This window comes from Neolamprologus multifasciatus, chromosome 12 (assembly GCF_963576455.1).
Source record: "Neolamprologus multifasciatus chromosome 12, fNeoMul1.2, whole genome shotgun sequence".
In the NCBI taxonomy this organism is placed as follows: Eukaryota; Metazoa; Chordata; class Actinopteri; order Cichliformes; family Cichlidae; genus Neolamprologus; species Neolamprologus multifasciatus.
The window spans coordinates 17,594,956-17,615,665 of NC_140450.1; the positions used below are offsets into that span (position 1 = coordinate 17,594,956).

The following is a 20,710-nucleotide window of genomic DNA, read 5'->3' on the forward strand; positions in this document are numbered from 1 at the left end:
TGATAAACACTTAATAAATATAAATGATAACATGAGACATAATAATAATGATCATGATAATATTAATATTCACCATCATCATTACAAATGAAATTAAAAAAGGCTAACTAAATTTTTAATTTGGGATCACAAAATGTCAATGGTCAGTCAACTTCATCTCACCAAAGAACCAGCATAACACTTAAAAGCAGTTGCGAAAATAATAAAATCTGGAATCTAAAACGGGAACCACCTTTTACTGGCTTTGAAATTGAAAGAAAAAGTGATTATCTCCTGTCTGGGATGTTTTGCGCTCTGGCATTAGTTATCTGATGCATCAAACCTGCAGGACAACTTTTTAGTCCTTCAGTTAAACTGGTAAGCGATGGCATCTCTTTTAACGGACATATTTGTTTCGTACTTCAGGATTTGTAGTCATCACAAGAATGTGTTAAACAAATATATACCACAGAGATCTTATAGCAAACAGAAATGCATTTAACGTACTCAGGCAATTACAGTGTTATTTCCCCGCAGCCTTAACACCAAGAGTAAAACTTATCTAGCCGACATAGCAGGAATAAGTACACTGCACCTGACAGAAATAACATGCTCTTACTTTAAAAGATACGTTGCTCAATCACATGGTTCTCTTCTCCATGCCACTTCCTTCACACACACACACACACGTAATCCGCAGACTGGTGCAAGAAAAAACAGTAACAATTTCTCATATGAATGCACAGAAAACCAGTTAACGACGACTCAACAGTGACAGCAATGATAATTATCCGTGTGTGTGTGTGTGTGTGTGTGTGTGTGTGTGTGCACAGTACATCAAAATGCAATGTAAATATAATGTAACAATAGACAAGTTGGACAAGTTTAGATCTTTTGTGTGAATGCACAGAAAACCAGTTAACAATGACTCAATGGTGACACATAATTTGCTCCAGTTTCTCTAGCTGAACCTTAAAAAAAATCCCAACAATCCCACCATTTCACAGGCATATCTTGGTATGATGAGTCTTTAAAAAAGGTATAAAAATGTCTACAGATGAATAGTATCTGAAAATTGTACACTCATTCTCCTTAGATATTGAAAATACTCTTTGGTTTTGTCTAAATCTCTCTGTAAAGCCTTCATTAATTTTCTTATGCTTTTTAACCTTTCACTGATATTTGACTGTCTTACCATTGACCTTAAAGTAAAGCGATCTCTTTCCTTTCTTCTCAGACAGCGCTATCATAAATCTCCTACCGTCAATTAACATGTTGATCCATCCTTTACATCGTAGTTGGATGTCGCTGAAAACTGAGCTTATTTGTTTTGAGGGTGTGTCCATCTCCCTTTTAAGCAGCTTTTCTCTGGTGGTTTTCGCATGTGCATTGTGGGTAAACCGCAGGTCTGACGGTAGAGTGGAGGACAGTAGAGCTTTGCGATATATGGTCAAAAACTGTCCCATCTTATCACTCCTGAGCACCACTGAACCTGGATTGAATGGGTGTGGAGACATCTGCAAGTGGTAGTAGTCAAGCTTGTGCTGACAAGTTGCAATTGTATTGTAAAACAAAAACAAAAAAAAACAACAGGGCTTTAACACCAAGTAAATTAAGGGCAGTATGTACTGATACTTTTAACCTATAATGGATCTTATTTTGGGCAAAGCAATGTGATTTGTGAGCTGAATATAAGCACTATATAAGAATATATAATATATAAGAACCTTCCATTTACCATTTAAAAGTGTTATAGGTTATAATGAATCAACATGACAGTCAACAGAAAAAGGTTCAGAAAATTTTCAATGTGCAAATTTGAGGAGTATTTTTTAAATAAAAATTATAATAAAATGTATTTAATACAGTTCAATTGGATACATACTAGAATTTGAGAACAGAAACAAAGTATCAATACAATTGCGTTAGTGTCAGTTAGATACTGATAATAGTGTTGGTATCGATGCTATCGATATTTGGCCAATATCATGCAAAGAAGATGTAGCTTGAAAAAGTTGTCAATAACTTCTTTAGTTATCAGCACGACAAACATTGACAATGATGGAAAGAGGACGTCAGCTGTGAATATGCCCGGTCTAATAAAACAGGCAAGTTGAAGAGGTGCAGGCTCAGGAGCACTTTAGGATTAACATCTAAGAGGATATCAGAACATAAGAAGTTAAATTAATTGTTTTTGCCAAACTCCACATTTGTTCTTGTTTATATTTTTTATAACATGTCACCGTGAGGGACCAAGCAGCCAAGGCCTAGAAGGTACAGAAAAAAATATCTTCAAAATTGGTTTTCTTTATTTTAACCCTTAAAAAAGTTCAAAAGGCAAAATTCAAAAACATATTTTGCGGGCCCATAAAAGAGGTCAACTAAATATAACTCTACAAAAAGTAACTTCCAGAAACTTAAGCAAACAAAGTGGACACAACTTAACTCACAAACTAAACTAATTACAAAGACACGGGAGGGTAGGTTTATAGTGGTTTGGCCAAATCATTTACACACAAAAGGGGGAAACAAAAACACACACACTAATACTAACTAAGCACAGAACAACATAAGTAAACCTAAAAAAAAAACCCTGTTTCTGATAGAACATGGTCGGTCCTGCTGAGCAGGCGTTTTGTTCTCATCCTCAGCCATGCCTTTTGCCCTAGACAGGAAACAGCCACCGCCCCAAACCAGGTAACTCAGAGAAAGAGAAACATAATTAATATAACAGAAAACATTTTTAGAAAAACCACACAATGCTATTATGTGTGCGCCTCATAATATCAATGTTAGATTTAAATAAAACGATTAATGAATTATATTAATGAAATAACTGCAAACCAAACTAATAAAGTGAACAAATGGACTTGATGATTTAGCTGATTTAAAAAAGGTTTCATATATTTTAATGTTCTTTGAAAATCAAGATGTAGGCCTGTGTTTCTGAGCTAATGAACAACAATTTTTCAATAGATATATGGTCCTCACAGGACAGCCACTAAATTTTATGTGCAATTAAATTGAAAATTTTATGTGTGGTGAGGTGTAGTAATATTATTGTAGCATTCTTCATGCAGGAAGGAGTGCAGAAAAGTAAAGACGTCCATGTAGAGTACAGACAGACAGCAAAAATGGCTTGTTTTAAAAATGTTATCTTGTTAAACAGGGAAATGAAGGATAAAGGAGTTTTTGTTAGTGTGCATATTGTCGTCTCTGCTTGCCTTTGCACTGCAGTACCTTCCCGTGATCTTGAATTCTCACCTTGTTTTTCTTTTTGTCAATTAATCCTCATTTTTCTTCCACATCTTCTGACAGTATAGCGCCTTCCAACATAAAGCTAAACCAGACTGGACACAGAATTGCAGGAAAGAACACCAAAGTAAGTGATATGTAAGTATTCCACTGCTCCCATTTAATAGAGTAAAACTGCTCCCATTTCAAATCAGGAAATGTTTGTCCACATTGGAAGAAGAAGAAGAAGAAGAAGAAGAAGAAGAAGAAGAAGAAGAAGGAAAAAGAAAATGTGTTTGTTCCAGTCAAACAGGATGCCAACATGAGAAGTAGTTCATCTGTAATGATGATGATGATGATGATGTAATAGTAGAACCCAAGATATTTAATGGTAATGTTAAACAGCTTTACATAACCTTGCCAGACTATACAACATCCAAACACAACAGATTAGCCTTCTGTATTTTGATTAAATGTCATGTTTACTACTGACCTGCTATATAAAACATACTTTTTTCAAAGTTTTGAATTTGATATCTCATTCACCAAATATTTCCTTTGACATGGTGAAAATCAGTTTAAGTCAAACAGTCTGTAAATAAGTTACACCCATGCAACAATGTTTTACTGTAATGTGAATAAGTCTCACTCATTTCTTTTCCTTCTTATTTTCCCTCTCACAAGGGGACCTCAGTTGTGTTGTAAGTTATTTGGCTGTTGCCCTTTTTCTTTTCTCCCTGAAGAGAAAAAAATAGAAAAATCCAATTCAGATCTGAGCGTGTTGAATATACAGTAATACTATGGTTGTGGTGCAGAGACTGTGGTGTGCTGAAGGAAAACGCTTTATACTGTAATATAGTACTCTCAGCACTTGATTATGTTCCACGTTTGTTTTCTTTTACTTCATCTTTTATTTCAACCATGCAGCTCAGATTGTCTTGTTATTGGCTTGTACCAAACATGTGTTAACAACAAATATGTATTGATAATTAACTCTGGGTTATAATAATAGCGCATTTTCAAAAGCCACAGTGACGGTCTTGAGTAGTACCACCATCCCATCTAAAAAAACAACAAAAATGAGCAGAAAGCACAGTAAGCTTACAGGAGATGTTTAGTTTAAAGAAATTTATTGAAGAATTTTTAAATTAAATTATGTCAGCAATCTGCCTGATGCCACTTACTAATTAAAATTCAATATAGATGAAGTATTTGTCCCTATACATGTAATACAAAGAGAGAGAGAGAGAGAGAGAGAGAGAGAGAGAGAGTGTGTGTGTGTGTGTGTGTGTGTGTGTGTGTGTGTGTGTGTGTGTGTGTGTGTGTGTGTGTGTATGCATGAATGCAAGACAGTTATTCTTACTGTGTCTATTATTTAGAGAGTTAGGTTAGATCATATCACTTTTATTTATTTGTACATCTTTCTTTATGGCTTGCATGGTATTCATTCTCTATCTCTATCTCTGTCTCCTTCCTTTCACACCCTAACCAGACGTAGCTGTTGGCCACCCCTTCCTAAGGCTGTTTCTTCCTGTTAAAAATGTTGCCATGTGCTCACTCTTAGGCTGTCATCTGATTGTTGGGGTTGTTTCTATAATATTGGCAACCGTTATTGTGATTTAAGGTCATGTAAATAAAATTGAATTTGCAGAATATTTCGAAACTAATAATATTTCGTATTTGTATCTATGCAAGTCACAAGGAGTTTTTCCATGGGGTTATGAAACTTTCACACGCCACGCTAGATTAGTAACATTTGTCTGCTGAAATATAAATATAGGTAATAGTAATTAAATTTTTAATAAACATTAAAAGACGTGCTGAGTTTAAGAAAAAAACCTACAATGAAATTAATATTTTACGTACATCCTCAACTTTCATAACACATCTATCTCCACATGACAATTATGATCCAATGCTATCCAAGAATGTGTTTATAGTTTGATTATCTAATAGAATTGTCATTTATAATAGATAATTAACTCTCCACCTAAACTAACTCAGTCAGTGCCTTGTGTCTCAGATATTTCTCTAAGCAGTAGACAGCAATGGGATCTCTGTCTGCATCAAACTTATTGGCAAAAAGGTGATGCTGTTCAATCAACCACTGCAGGTCTCCAGCACCATACACACATATTGATCTGACATGATGGCCTTTACATTCTGTGTATACTGATTCCAAAGAACCCTCTGACCCCTCGTGCCACTGCCACTTCACCATCCGTGCAATTGCATTAATGTCTGTCATGTCAAATTTACGGTTGGGCCATGTTGAACCAGAAACACCAGGCATTCGTTGTATTGTTGCCCACAGAAACTCATCAGGACTGTAGGTGTCTTTGGCCCACTCAATGAGGGCCTGTATTCGCTCGTCTTCCAACACACTGCGAATGTAACCTCGGTTGACCACAATGTAGGCATTTCCTGATAGTATGGGCAGATTAAAGGGAGTTGGATCCTTTGTTTTTCCTGTTCGCTGCGACAATTGTAAAGTTAACATGATGGGGAGTCAGTCTGAGTTGAAGGTTTTTAGAATAGCAAAGAGAATTGATAATAGCTACATCGTACATTATAAAAAATATCCAAAAGAAGTACCTGGACTTTTCCATCAACTACTTGGTAAACATTCATCACCCTCTTCTTCTTTCCTTGAGGCATTTCTTCAGACTCCAAACTGTTACCTCCTTTCAGTGAACGCAAAGCTTGCACAATTTCCAAGTTGGTTTTTAGAGGGAAATCCTGACCACAGAGGTTGATGAAGTATTTCCATGTTGTACTGGTGTTATAGAGGTCAGCCATGCAGTTAAGATCAGCCTGTATACGCGTCCATCCAGCGTAGACCACATCCACAGGCTTGCTGACCATGAACACATTTGGGAAACAGGAAGTAATGGCCTTGATGGCAATAAAGACTGAGGCCGGTGCTTTTTTGTCCACATGGACGCAATAAATATTTTGAGGTGCGTAGATAGCTCGCAGTAGTCGCTCAAAGTTCTGCACCTAAAGATAAAACACTTTAGTTCTCTTTGAGAAATGTTTTTGCCTGGTTGGTTTATTGAACACTTTAATAGTTATTTAATGAATGATTCAAAACTAAAGCAGAAATGTGACACATCCATTATAATATGAAATTATAAAACACCAAGTAAACAGTTTAATCCGATTGGGTGAATCTGTTATTCAAGTTGCATATATATATATATATATATATATATATATATATATATATATATATATATGTAATCTAATAAAGATGTTAAGCATTATGAATTTTATCAATTCCCAATTTTACCACTGCAAAATTAGAGAAAAAACATACCTTGTGATGTACAACCATTGAGTAAGCCAGCGGAAACTCCTCTTCTTCCTTGCTTAATGGGAATGTTATGTATTTCCTGCTTGTTTGGAATTTCCTGTAAATTCACAGTTTTGAAGAAGTAATGTTGTTTTGGAAGGCCATGTATTTAAATCATGACTAAGAGTTAAAGAGTTACTGAAAGCTCCCATTTAGAGCAACAAACCTGCAGTTTTGGGTTGCATTAATATAATACTCATCAGGGATCTGAATAATCTTCTGGAAGTCTTTGGTGATGGTCAGTAATTTTGCTTTCAGCAATGCCTCCTTCTCTCCCTGCAGGATCGCTGAGCAGTTGCAAACTTTCTCTGGGCTCTTATCAATATTGGTGTACTCTAGCCATTGATACCTGAGGATGTAGGCAGGACGTCTACCTGTTTTCAGTGGAATAAGTAGGGAAAGCATCCATAGTGATCCCAGTACAGCGATGAACTGTAATAATTGTAGCCACCAGCCTCGTTTTAGAAACCACATTATTTACAATAAGAGGAGAATCTGAAATACAACAATATTAAAGCGTGTGAGAGCTGCTAAAAATGTCAGACAGACATCTATGAAATCATAAAATAAATATAATGATTAATGTTTGCTAATATGTTGATAAGTTCCTTTCATGAATTTATGATAAGGGGCAGATCAGTCCATCCATTATGACAACCTGGAACGAAGAGATGAAATTAAGATAGATAGCATCCAAATGAAATACACTTCAACTTACAACAATAAAAAAAATTATTTTAGCTTTTTAAAAGTTGTTTATGTTTTGTGTGGGAGCAAAATATGAGCTCTAAGATGTTTTTCCTACAGAAAGTCAGTGAGCAGCTTTCTTTCCCTTTTTCGAGTATTTGTGAAGTATTAAATAGAACTGTATGTTTTATTTTCACCTAACATATCCTTTTTGAATTTCGTAACACAAAATAGCAAAAATGCTAAACTTTGTTGTGCAACTACATTATCAAGGGCGTAGATTTGGCATGGACGGAAGGGACATGTCCCCACCAATATCCAGCGATTATTGAATTGTCCCCACCAATAATTTTTGGTGGGGACAAAAAAAAACTAAAAACAAAACCGATAGAAAAAAAAAGCGATCTGTCAACGTCTCATTCACCCAGCGGTGCAGAAAGAGTTAAATTACGTTCTCTACTGGGGTCCTATATCATGTGACAAATATGGCCAATGTGATTGGCTGTGCCTTTCAGGGAGCTCTGTTTAGTTTTAGCAGCGACAATCCTGCGCTGCGAGGACCTGCTGTCACTACCCGATCCGTACCGGAAACCCGATTGGTACCCCGCATGCGCGAAAGGTGTCTACTTCCGGTCGTAGCGTTTTACGATAGTTATGGGTCAGAGTATCTGTTAAAATGTTAAGAATAATAAGTATATCTTAAAATGTTTGCAATAATGAAGCATTTCAGTACAATGTAGACAAAAACGAAAAATAAAAAGATAGTTTCGGATCGGGACTCCCCGATCCTTACTGCGCATGTGCAAAGTCGGACCGTACAAATCGGGTCTACCCGGGGGCGTGCCAAGATGGCGGAGTGAGTAGACGCTCTCTACCGAGTTCTGCACAGAAAGTTCGTGAACAACGGTAAAACCTCAACTTTATGCTGCTAACACTAACAGTTCACTAAACAAGAGAAGATACAGCAACCATAGGGCAAGAAGCAGCAGGATGCCGAATCAGAAAGGAGCGAAAATGGGACTGGAAAGTTCCAAGTCTAAGATAGCGCCTGAGAATGCTAACGAGGAGAGTGCTAATGGATAGCTTCCATAACTACGCAGCTACTACGGTGGCACTCACGTTGGCCGAAGAAGAAATGGATGAGTTCCCACCTCTCCCTGTTACACCTCTCAAGTCGCCAGCTCCGAAGAAGGTGATGTACGAACGCAGCAACTCTGACCCAGCTGATGTAAATCAGATAATTTCTCGTCTGTCGGCACTAATAAACACCAGGTCTGATAACATTGAGAGCATGGTGAGAGAGAACTCGAACATGGTGAAAGAAAATACGCTCCAGATTGAGGGTCTCAAAAAGACGATTGATTTTGTGTGCGCGGAAATGAAAGATATGAAGGGGAAAGTTTGCGACTTGGAAAAAAAAGTAACTAAAGAGGAAGGTCGAGTGGACAACTGCCAACAGAGAATATCTGAGTTGGAAAGATATTCCAGGAGGTGGAATCTCAGACTACATGGAGTCAAGGAGGCTGAGAAAGAAGACGTAAGGGGAAAGGTGACTGTGATATGCCAGTCTGTTCTGCCAGAACAAAATCATAGGCTGCCTGACGTCATCGACACCGTACACCGACTCGGAGCCAAGCGACAAGGTAGCACCAGACCTAGAGGCATCATCGTGCAGTTCACCTCCCGAATCTACAGAGATGCTGTATGGAAAGCAGCCAAAACATCCTCCTACCTGCAGGACAATCATTTGAGGTTCGCTGAAGATCTGTCCAGGGAGGACAGAGAACGTCGTGACAAACTGTGGCCGATGATAGACAAAGCCCGTAAGGAGGGTAAGCCGGCTTATTTCGTGGGAGGCCGAGGATTCATCAGTGGATCAGAAGTTTTCCCTCCTTCATAGAGACGCTTATTCAGTCTCCGAAATGACTTTTCTGTAAGCTTGTTTACACGGTGAACTTGATATTTTCACCCTCAGGTTAAAGTTTTATTTTGTGTTGAAGAGTGTGTTTATCTATAAAAAGCTATATTTAAACCATAATAGATAGTTAAATACTGTATTTTTATAAGCTAAGTCACTCAGGGTTTTTACTGTTCTACTACCTAAATTGTGCAGCACCCGGTCCCCTTATCCTATAGATCTATTCTTAGCTGTAGAATTTTAGAACTTACTTTTTCTCTTTCTTTTTTCTAATAACTTTGTCTTTTTCATTTGTTTCTCTTAATACCAGGGGTTTAAGACAAACCTGTAAACGCAAAGCTTTGTTTTTGTTTGCCAAACAATTTAAAACAGATTTTTGCTTTTTCCAAGAGAGTCATTCCACACCTGCTGATACAAATTTTTGGAAATCACAATGGGGTAATGAAGTCTGGTTGTCCCATGGCTCTGAGCGTTCTGCTGGAGTTGCCACGCTTAAAAATTATTTTTCTGGAGATGTGTTACACTCTGACTGTGACACCTTAGGACACTACCTCTGCTCAATAATCAGACACAATAACAGTACTTTCATTGCAGTAAATATATATGGTTACAATAATAAAACTGAAAATGATAAATTACTTGACTCCTTAGAAGAAAGAATTAATTTCTGGCTCTCCAAATACCCAAATTCAGTCCTCTTAATTGGTGGAGACTTTAACATCGCTTTAGACAATATGGTTGATAGGTGGCCTCCAGGGCAGCAGTCTTCATACAGTGCAAACTTAAAAAAATTAATGGAAAATTTAATCTTGTGGATATTTGGAGAGAAAAATTTGCAGATGATAGACTCTTTACTTGGAGCAATAAGACAGGATCCAGGCAATCACGTATTGACTTTTGGCTTGTTTCTGACTGTATTGATAAAGATAATATTACCGTTAATATACTTGCCACCCCTCTCACTGATCATAGAGCAATTCACATTAACGTCCAAATGTTTACATTGGATAATATACCTCATAAATTCTCTTATTGGAAGTTAAATAATTCTTTACTAAAAGATAAAATAGTTAACATGCAGATTAATAAATTAATTGTTTATTATTGGAACAAAGCTAACAGAGAGAAGTCCTTTTGTACCAATTGGGAACTTTTTAAATTTGAAGCATGCAAATTCTTGAGAAGATATGGGAGTCAAATTGCTAAATTAAGGAAAGCTGAAGAACAAGAAGTAATAAGCAGAATTGCCTCTTATTACCAGAAGTCCCCAGAAGAAATCTCAGACGAAGATAAATTAAGTTTACTAGAACTTCAAAATAAATTGGACGGTTTATATCGACGCAAGGCTGAGGGTGCTTTCATAAGATCCAGGAAGAGGTGGCTGGAGGAGGGCGAACAGAATTCTGCTTACTTTTTCAGGCTTGAAAAATACAGATCGAAAACAAACTCTATTCATCAACTAAATATTAATGGCATTGTCTCTGACAATCCTAGAGAAATTTCACATTTCTGTGCCGAATTCTATACTAAACTATACAACTCAAAATATAATGAGGATGTCTCAACAGGATTTTTCAATAATATTAAAAACCTAAAAACTATTGTTGTGGAAGATAGAAGTTATTGTGACAGCCCTCTGACTGTGGAGGAAGTTTGTAATTCCATTTCTGCACTTAAGGCCAATAAATCTCCCGGCACAGATGGTTTGACTGCAGAGTTTTATAAATCATTTTCTAATCTCCTAGCTCCGTTTTTACTGCAGGTTTTTACAGAAAGTATAGAGAATAACACCCTCCCTCCTTCTCTTACTCAAGGTCTCATAACACTTATTCCAAAACCAAACAAAGACTTACTCTTTATTGATAATTGGAGACCCATCTCCCTGCTCAATAATGACTATAAGATTATGGCTATAATACTTGCTAACAGAATTAAAGAAGTCTTGGTAACAATTATTGATGAGACACAATCAGGCTTTATGAGAAACAGACACATTTCTAATAACATTAGACTGGTTTTGGATTTACTTGATTACTCTGATTTGGTACCTGACAATAGCTTCATTCTCTTCCTGGATTTTTATAAGGCTTTTGATACAATTGAACATCAATTTATTTTCCACTCTTTGGAAAAATTTGGCTTTGGAGAGTTTTTCTGTAAAGCTGTCAAAACCTTATACACAAATGGCAATAGTTCTATTAAAATGATTACCGGCTCCACCCCGAGATTTGACCTGAAACGTGGTATTCGCCAAGGATGTCCTATTTCACCATATTTATTTTTACTTTGTACACAAATTCTTGCAACTAATATTTCAAACAGTGTTGTACAAGGAATCACCATAGCTGATAAGGAGCTTGTCATCAGCCAGTTAGCCGATGATACCACACTCTTCTTGAAGAATGCCAACCAAATCCCTCCAGCTCTTACTGTGATTAGGGATTTCTCTGAGGCCTCTGGTTTATGCCTAAATCTAAAAAAGTGTGAGTTACTAGCAATTAAAGACTGCCCTGCAAATACTATCTGTAATATCTCTGTTAAACAAGAAGTCACATACTTGGGACTGTTAATATCCAAAGACCAAAAATCAAGATGCTCTTCAAACTTCACTCCAATTATACAGAAAACCCTAAAAAAGTTCAACCAGTGGCTGCAAAGGGACTTGTCGTTGAAAGGTAGAGTGTTAATTACTAAAGCTGAAGGGATATCCCGATTAACATATGCTGCTTTCTCCTTACATCTGGATAAGAAAATTAGTAAAGATATTGACCGTATGCTCTTTGATTTTATATGGAAAAACCGTACGCATTATATTAGAAAAACTGCTGTGATGAATAAGTACGAATCAGGTGGGCTTAACGTCTTAGACTTTTCTACTTTAAATAACACTTTCAAAATTAATTGGGCTAAACATTTTCTTAAAAACCCTACCTCTATCTGGAACTTTATACCATATCATATTTTCTCTTGTTTTGGTGGCTTTAATTTTATTTTAAATTGTAATTACAATGTTGAGAAACTTCCTGTAAAGCTTTCATCCTTCCATAAGCAGGTCCTCTTAGCGTGGACCCTCATTTATAAACACAACTTCTCACCTCACAAATACCTTATCTGGAACAACAGAGATATTTTATATAAAAATAAATCACTTTTCCTGGAAACTTGGGTCCAAAATGGGATCCTATTGGTGGCTCAGCTGGTTAATAAAGAGGGACAACTACTTACTTACAACGACTTTATTGCACTATATAATTTTCCAATCAGTGTTCAGGAATTCTCAATGGTGCTTGGTGCCATACCCTCAGGGACTTTAATGTTATATAAAAACACTGACAGCTCAATATCTACCTCAGTCACTCTCCCTGATCCAGCTGAGTCACCAATAGGAAAAATCTGCTTTTCACAGGAACTTGGTAACAGCAATAAGAGAATACGTAGTTTATTCCAAGAAGATATCGTCTCTCTCCCATATATAATATCTTATTGGAACCGATATGTTCCAGATATCAAGTGGAAGACAGTCTGGATGATCCCCCATAAATATTTGATTGTAAATAAGGTGAAAGAAGTCTCATTTAAAATTCTACATAAATGTTATCCAGCCAGTCACTACATGGTAAAATTTAAAAGGGACATAAATACTAATTGTACTTTCTGTGGGGATCATCCAGAAACTGTGACACATCTTTTTTGGTACTGTTCTTTTACACAGAGATTCTGGAAGGAATTTAGCAGGTTTGTTATTGTCCATATTTTAAGGGAGTTTTCTTTACGATGGGAAAATGTTTTATTCTGTTTCTTTAAGTTCCCCAAGAAGTATGATAAATGTTTTTTTATGATAAATTTGTTAATACTTTTAGCTAAATTTTTTATCCATAAATGTAAGTTTACTAACAAAACACCATATTTCTGTCATTTTTTTAAGGATGTGGAAATGTACATTCAATCAATATCAGACTCCACCAACAAAAAGGCTCTCAAAACAATATATGTATGTGAATTTTTGCGTGTATTCTTATAATTGTTACCTTTTTCTTTTACCCCTGGCTTTTTGTGTTCATGTTCTGTTGTTTTGTATACTTCATCTGTTCGTATGTTGTATACTCATTGTTTGTTAAATAAGGGTAGCGACACCTGCAAGGAGGAGTGTCACTACCCGATCCGTACCGGAAACCCGATCGGTACCCCGCATGCGCAAATCTTACGTCACTTCCTCTCTTTGCCAGCATTGCGACATTCAATGGCTGTGTCCCATTTCAGGGTCTGCACGCTTGAAGTACGTGCACTACGCGTACTACGTACGGTGCATACTATAAGTACGAGAAGTGCGGAAGTGAGAGGCTTGTGAAATGGGACGGTATATGCTTCGTCGCGCTGTTCAGGTTGCCTAGCAACCATGATACTAACCGCGAGACACGTTACATACAGCTTTGTTTGACAGAAATGAAGGAGAAAATTGTTTTGTTGGTCAATCATTTTTGTCATGACATCACTTTGATTAGTTGAGTATCTGAGGCTGAGACCACAGGACTGTAAAACATGATTCAAGGGCTTCATTTCTGTACTGAACAGTCATTTAAGATTAGCTAGCAAATAATAATTAGTTAATGTTGTTCATGAGACTAAAGTCATCTCACTATGGTAATGTAAATATAACATGGCCAATATTATAGTATTGTCAGATTATTATGATATATATATATATATATATATCACTGACTTTCAGCTTGTTGTGTTTGTGGATATATGACTGACTTTAATTATCCATAAAATCATCAGATTCTCTGTAAGATTAAGGTCGACTATATGTATATTTAGAAGTAGAGGCTTTAAAACCAAGTTAATGCTGAAAGTACAAACATCACTAGTGTTACATAACTTTGCCGACATGTGGCCAACAGCAATGTTTTAATGTTCTTCATTATTAAACATTCGCACATAAATAAGTGACGTCATATTTAGTACTTACTTTTGACAGTTCACTTTTCGGCCGCTCCCTTCTGCCGTATTTTGCGGCAAAATTATCCACACCCACTGCCGCGCTATGAATTGTGGGATATATGGGACCACGAAGCGTGCACCGGACCACACTTGATATTTGGGGAAATCGACGGCGCATTTGGAGTATGCATTTCAAGTACACTTCGAATTGGGACAGCCGTCGTCGCGTGGCGGTGACGTAACCGCACTTAAAATGCGTACTTCAAGCGTACAGACCCTGAAATGGGACACAGCGAATATATTTGAATGATACGGTTAGCGCCTGGTTAGCTCCTAGCATTTCTCAGCAGCTCTGCCTCCTTTTCGACTGCCGGGACATGTAAACTATGGATAATCCGTATACAAACAAATTTATGCTTTTCTCCTCAACAGAGAGCGTTCCCCGATTGAACAACAGCGCCGTAAAATAAGAAGAATGACACCTAATTACAGAATTAATAATACAGACTTTGTAATATGTCACGTGAAGATTCAGCGGCCTGATGAAGTGTTTACTGGCAATTGACAGTGATAGCGGACATCATAATCACTATTCCAATCAATCCTCTCCACACAGACAAGCATAAACACACTCGACTATCACTAAATCAAATTTAACACACGTTTGTAATGACGCTAATTCAGTTTACAATAGGGTTCATTCGCTTGGTCAGCAGGTGGCAGTATCCTCGTACACTGGGGAGTAAACTGCCATTAAACGAACAGAAGAAGAAGAAAACATCTGCACATGCGCGGTACGGATCGGGTAGACCCGATTTGTACGGTCCGACTTTGCACATGCGCAGTAAGGATCGGGGAGTCCCGATCCGTAACTATCTTTTTATTTTTCGTTTTTGTCTAAATTATATTGAAATTCTTCATTATTGGAAACATGTTAAGAGATACTTATTATTCTTAACATCTTAACAGATACTCTGACCCATAACTATCGTAAAACGCTTTGACCGGAAGTAGACACCTTTCGCGCATGCGGGGTACCGATCGGGTTTCCGGTGTCGTGCCAAAGTAGGTATCCCAGAATTTGTTTCCCCTGTGCTGGGAGCACGCAGCAAGTACTGATGTTTTCATTTTGTGAAAAAGTGAAAAATTAGTATCGTTACATTACCATTCAGTTTGAGGGTTATAACAGAAAATTATATATTTATTGCTCATGGGGTATCAGATGGGATTATTTTAACAAACCATTAACATTTTGGCTGATAACTATTTTTATTCTCCTGTAACTTTACTATATAAAGAGCTAAATCCTCCAAAATTTCAGGAGTAATGCGTCATAATAAGAAGTGTTTGTGAACAAAAAATCAGCAATGTGGGATACTGTTTGTCCGTGATTTACACAGGGGGAACAAATTGTGGCAGGATCAGCCTGATATTATTTGTATCCCACTATAACCTCGTTGTATAAAGAGCTAACATCTCAAAAATGTCAGGAGTAGTTAGTCATTATAAGAAGTGTTTGTAAACTAAAAATCAACAATGTGCGATACTATTTGTCCGTGATTTGGACGTGTGCATCGGGACGTGTGCATCTCCCGATGCACACGTCCCGACGCACCGGTGTCGGGACGGACTACCCGATCCGTCCCGACACCGGTACGGATCGGGTAGTGACAAGGAGGATGGCAGCAAAAATAACCTGGATATAAGAAAGTATTTTTCAAAGAAACCTGTAAGTCACTTAAAGTCAAGTTCACTCATAAAATCTGTCCATCATAATAACGTTACAGGCTATGCAAGGCAATACATTCCCCTCTTGTTACTCTTTCTGGGTTGCAAAATAAACTTTTAAAAAATTTTCAGACGAGAATGTAGCTGTGCAAACTTCCAGTATCTGAACCTGGGAGAACAGCAAACTCCCGGCACATCGTTTTAGGCTTTGGCCCACATCAGTCTAAAATTGTATGTAACCATGAATAACGTGTTAACATGGCCACCAGGAGAGACTGGACAGTATAGATGTAAAACAAATATGCCAGCAGTTTATCTCAGTTAATAAGAGGAGAGGGCATGTGTTTGGCTCCTTCACATAGTGGACATTGAGTTGTTGTGTGGGACACCAGTAGTCCATGTCTGTTGCTGTAACAGTAGTTCATGTTTAGAGTAAAACATCCCAGCTCACTGACTTGATAGGGGCAATAGTGTGCCTAAAATGTTGCATAATTCTGCTAAGAGATCTGTTACTTTGTGGTAATCTTAGATGAGTAGATTTATGGACAAAAACCACCAGGTCATTCAGTGTTCCCTTAGTGCTAATGTGTCAGAGATGTTGGTGTAGTATAACTGAAGTAATGTTGTTAAGTCCTTAAAGTCATATTCTTTTGTTGTCATGACTGTATTTGAAGCTATTTTTACTTTTGTATGATATCTGATTTATATGGAATATGGTTGAAGTAAATACTTTTACTTTTTATTTTATACTAAGTATAAAATACTTAGTCAGTCATTTGTTTAATAGTAACTTAACATTATATAATTCACATATAAAACTATGAATTGTAATTTTAAATGGTTTAAAAGCATGTAGAATAGCATATGTAGGCAAGTATATTTCTCCTTTTTTTTTATCAAGAAGCAAAGACGAAAAGGGAAAAAAAAGAAACAGGGCAGGGTTCGGTGGTTGAATCATCCGCCCCCACCAATGCCACAACCAAATCTATGCCCTTGTACATTCTATTCACTATTTTACTAACATTGCTGCACCCAGAAATGACTCCTCCAAAAAGATATGCCACGTAATCTATTTCAGATAAACATTTTGGTTTTTTAAATATTTTCTACTATTTGTAGATAAAAGTGTTCATCATTTCTTCTTTCTTTTCTCTTCTTTCTTCTTCTAGTATAAGCCTGCTTATATGGTTCCCTCGGGGTCCGTTTCTGAAAGGCATAATATCTGCTTTCATTGCTGTGCAGATGACTACTGATATATTTACCTATGCAAACCAACACCTATGCTTCTATTCAGGCACTGGTGAACTTTTTTAGAGATGTACAATCATAATTAGAGGTAAACTGGCTAAATCGGAACTAATCAGCCATCAACAGCAGCTCTCCTCTTGACAGGAAAGAAATGGTGTGATTACATTAGAAAATGTTTTTACTTGTTTTCAAAAACTCTGTACTCCTGTCAGAGCACTTAGGTTTGCAAAGCAGAAGATTTAGTTAATGTTATGTATAGTTTATTTTTGTACATCCTATACAGCACTTCGTTTAACTAAGGCTGTTTAAAGTTGTTTAAAATGTCCTATAAATTAACCTTGACTTGACTTAAATCTAAATTCTTCTTTTAGTTTATTTTCAAAACTAAATCTGTGAACTGATATTCAACATTTCCATTTTAAAAGTTTGATAAAAGTGTATTTAATTTAATCTGGAGCAATACTGAAAAATATTGGATTTAGAACAACAACAACTAACATTAAACTTTAAATTCAATAGTTTTAGGCAACATACAAAAGGAAAAGGAAAATGGGGAATACTTCCTACCTGGGATTTTTCTTGTCACAGACAATTCTTTTTATGTTATATTTATAGTTTGCTCTAGCACTCCTTCTAAGTTTTCCCATGTGTCAAGCGTGCCTGGCACCTTTTGGTTCTTCAGCTCTAAAAGGAACCTACAGGTGAGACACCTGCCAACTGAAGACTTCCTGTCAGCCTTTTTCAGAGTAAAAATGTTTTAAACAGACAAATCTTTTCCACACTTCAGGATCTGTAGCCATCAAAAAAGTGTATTAAATAACCACATACTGAGGAGGTCTTATAGCAAGGGTTAGTGTTAGGTGTTTGCTTATAGCAAACAGAAATATTTTTTCTATAGAATGGGCAACTGCAGTATTATTGCCATGCAGACTTGACTCCAAGAGTGAAACTTATCTAGCATGCAGGAATAAGTATACAACTATTAATTGAAATGACATGCTTTTATTCTGAAAAGATACGCTTTAGCGCCAGAGGGTTCCTCTCTCCACCATAAAGAAATGCCACTGTCATCGCACAGAAAATACATCTGAAAACAGGACAAAAGAATTGTATGACTCTAACCTGTTTCTATTATAAACTTAAATATTTTATACCTTTATTTTTGATCCATCCACCAATCCATCCACTCCAATTTTAACTGCTTATTCAACTTGGAGTCACAACAGGGCGGGAGCTTATCTGTTATATAGAGAAGGAGGTAGATGAGTCCATCAAAGAGCATGTTATCTTCCTGTTATTAAAAATAGTATTCATTTGAATTTATGTAATGTACATGTAAAGCAGCGCTATACAGTAGATAAGGGGAATCTCTTAATAATGTAAAACTGGCTGAACTGGTTTTTTGTATCAGTGCATACAAAATCAGTTAACAACAGCCAAACATTGTGTTATGTTACCAAGTTTTCCACTTTATGTCAGCAAAGTTTACAGAGTACTACTAATATTATCATTGCTATTGCTGGGGGGAGGGTTGTGAAATTGTAGATCTTTAATATATGATTTTTCTATGATCGATACATTGTGTGTATTTTGCAATTTGAATGTATTTTCATATTAAAATGTTGAATCTAAATTAAAAAAAAATATTACTTTGTAATAAATACCAGACATCATACTGTTTACATTTTAAATTGCAGATTACAAAACTGTTCTACAAGGGCCCTGGTTTGTTAAAGGATAGGTCCTGAGTCACCCTCTTGTGGTTTGTTTCATTTAGCAAAGGATGGTGACAAAACTCCCAGACCTCTAAAGTGATTGGTTTGAATTTTAAAACAACTAAACTTGTTGTTTTTAATATCTATAGTGTATTTTTAATGTGTGTTTTAGATCTGGGGGTAGAATTGCTTATGGACTGTTTATTTAGGAACAGCCAGAACATCTTCTCTTTCTTGTTGGCTCCATGTCTTCCATTATGTTGAACACTGGTTCCCCATAAATTACCATAAATCCCACCTATCATTCACTTCCCTTTAAACCACTGAATCAGCAACATACCGAATGAAGCTTCGGTGGTCACTGATCACGCGACTCTTCAGCTTCAAATGGACCATCATCATCAGTTGGTTTCTGGAGTCAATTTTCTTGCTATGGTTAGTTTATTAGTTTCAGCGTTTGTTTGTTTTTATTATTATTGTATGAAGGGAACATGTCAGAGGCAAGACTTTAGAAATCAGCACATGTAATGTTTAGAAGTGGGTAACAAAATGGCCTCAGTACAAGTAATAAATGAGTCCTAATAGTTACCAGTAGAAAACCACCACACTCAGTGAAAGTAGGATACACAGGATTTATTTTTCTTTTGAAGCAGACTGGTGGGCTGAAGTCGTAGTTCTGGCCTGCAATCCAGGGCCCAAGGCCACCACAGTCAGATTTATTAGCCTTGTTACAAACAAGAAAAGGCAGTCACTCAGAAGAACATGCAGTCAATCACATATCAGTCTTGCATCTTCCAAAGAAAGGCTTTGCACCCACCTTGATACACCTTGTGTTATTAGGAAGTGAGTTTTCACTCCAAATCCTGGGAATACAAGTCTCAAGCTCTTCATGTCCAGGTCTTGAGTAATTTCTTCCACGTGGTCATCTCCTAATTACAGAGCAGGCTTTTCCTGCTTAAACTAGTGCACAGGTCCAGCAAACCATCGGTTTCCAGTCCAGTCTTTTGTAACCATAAATCCTATTTAAATCCTTCCGCTAAAATTGAATTAAATGTCATTTAACTTTAATAACCTTGAGAGGACAGTGGACTTAAACCAGAATATCAGAAGATGCCTGAGAAATAGAGAGAAAGTATGCTGGCAGTGATTTTCAAGAACCAGGATCATCTGAACAGCTGTAGTAAATACAGAGGGATAAAGTTGTTGTGGTGAAGTACATAGAAGGTCGGAAGGAATGGCAATGTCTGTGTTGATCGAAAGAAAGCATATGTTGCCAAGAGAGGAACTGTGGTACTGCAAGAGGAACTCAGGAGTGGCAGAGATATAAATGAGGATGGCAAAGGACACTTTGAGTTGATCCTTCCCAATACAGTATTACACATAATACCCACAAGACAGGTGGGTTTTGTTTTGTTTTTTTCATGTGGTGTTTTTTCATTGCATGGTGAAGTGTTTGTTGTGTGTCAAATAAATGGGTACAACAACACCTGATCCATGGGTATCATTTAAGCATAGGTGCATATGATGACTAGGCTCAAAATGATTAAACTGAAATACATCATTAAGTAATTAGTTAGATGTGACGCGAATTTATTAGAATTGGAAATAAATTTATAAATAAATAATTTAATAAATGTTTCAAATTTATTGAATTTATTATTATTGAACTTGAATTCATTGAATTAAAAGAAGAATTAAAAGTCACCATCAGCCCAGTGTTCATAAGCTGCTGTTCTAAAAGATCAGAAATGTAGGCAGGAGCATCACAATTCAGAGCTTTAAAGGTCAGTACAAAGATTTTAAAATGAATTCTAAAATGTTTCATGCCTTTACTTTGAAATTACTGTGACACACACACGCACAAACAAAAGAATGTGCTAACAGAACACAGAAGATGGCTGGGCC

The 20,710-nt window shown here is 36.7% G+C and overlaps 1 protein-coding gene across 2 annotated transcripts; it reads right to left on the reverse strand.

Annotated features, from left to right (window-relative positions):
* Positions 1-1,884: 1,884 nt before the first annotated feature.
* LOC146506735 (beta-1,3-galactosyl-O-glycosyl-glycoprotein beta-1,6-N-acetylglucosaminyltransferase-like) lies at positions 1,885-18,322 on the reverse strand. Of its 2 annotated transcripts, XM_085179901.1 has the most exons (5): positions 17,658-18,322; positions 6,735-7,226; positions 6,533-6,626; positions 5,809-6,213; positions 1,885-5,689 (listed from the first exon to the last, which is right to left on the reverse strand). In XM_085179901.1, exons 2-5 carry the CDS (start codon positions 7,040-7,042, stop codon positions 5,204-5,206), a joined length of 1,293 nt encoding a protein of 430 aa, XP_085036027.1. In that variant the 5' UTR covers positions 7,043-7,226; positions 17,658-18,322; the 3' UTR covers positions 1,885-5,203. The 2 variants fall into 2 exon arrangements, with proteins under 2 accessions (XP_085036027.1, XP_085036028.1); XM_085179902.1 differs by lacking the exon at positions 17,658-18,322 and having other exon boundaries at positions 6,735-8,271.
* Positions 18,323-20,710: the final 2,388 nt, after the last annotated feature.

Excerpts from the sequence above, each read along its gene's own strand:
- LOC146506735 (XM_085179901.1), bottom strand. The coding sequence starts at position 7,042 with ATGTGGTTTCTAAAACGAGGCTGGTGGCTACAATTATTACAGTTCATC. Across the intron at positions 6,627-6,734 it reads AATGCAACCCAAAACTGCAG|GAAATTCCAAACAAGCAGGA; the intron begins GTTTGTTGCTCT and ends GTGAATTTACAG. Across the intron at positions 5,690-5,808 it reads TAGTTGATGGAAAAGTCCAG|CGAACAGGAAAAACAAAGGA; the intron begins GTACTTCTTTTG and ends CAATTGTCGCAG.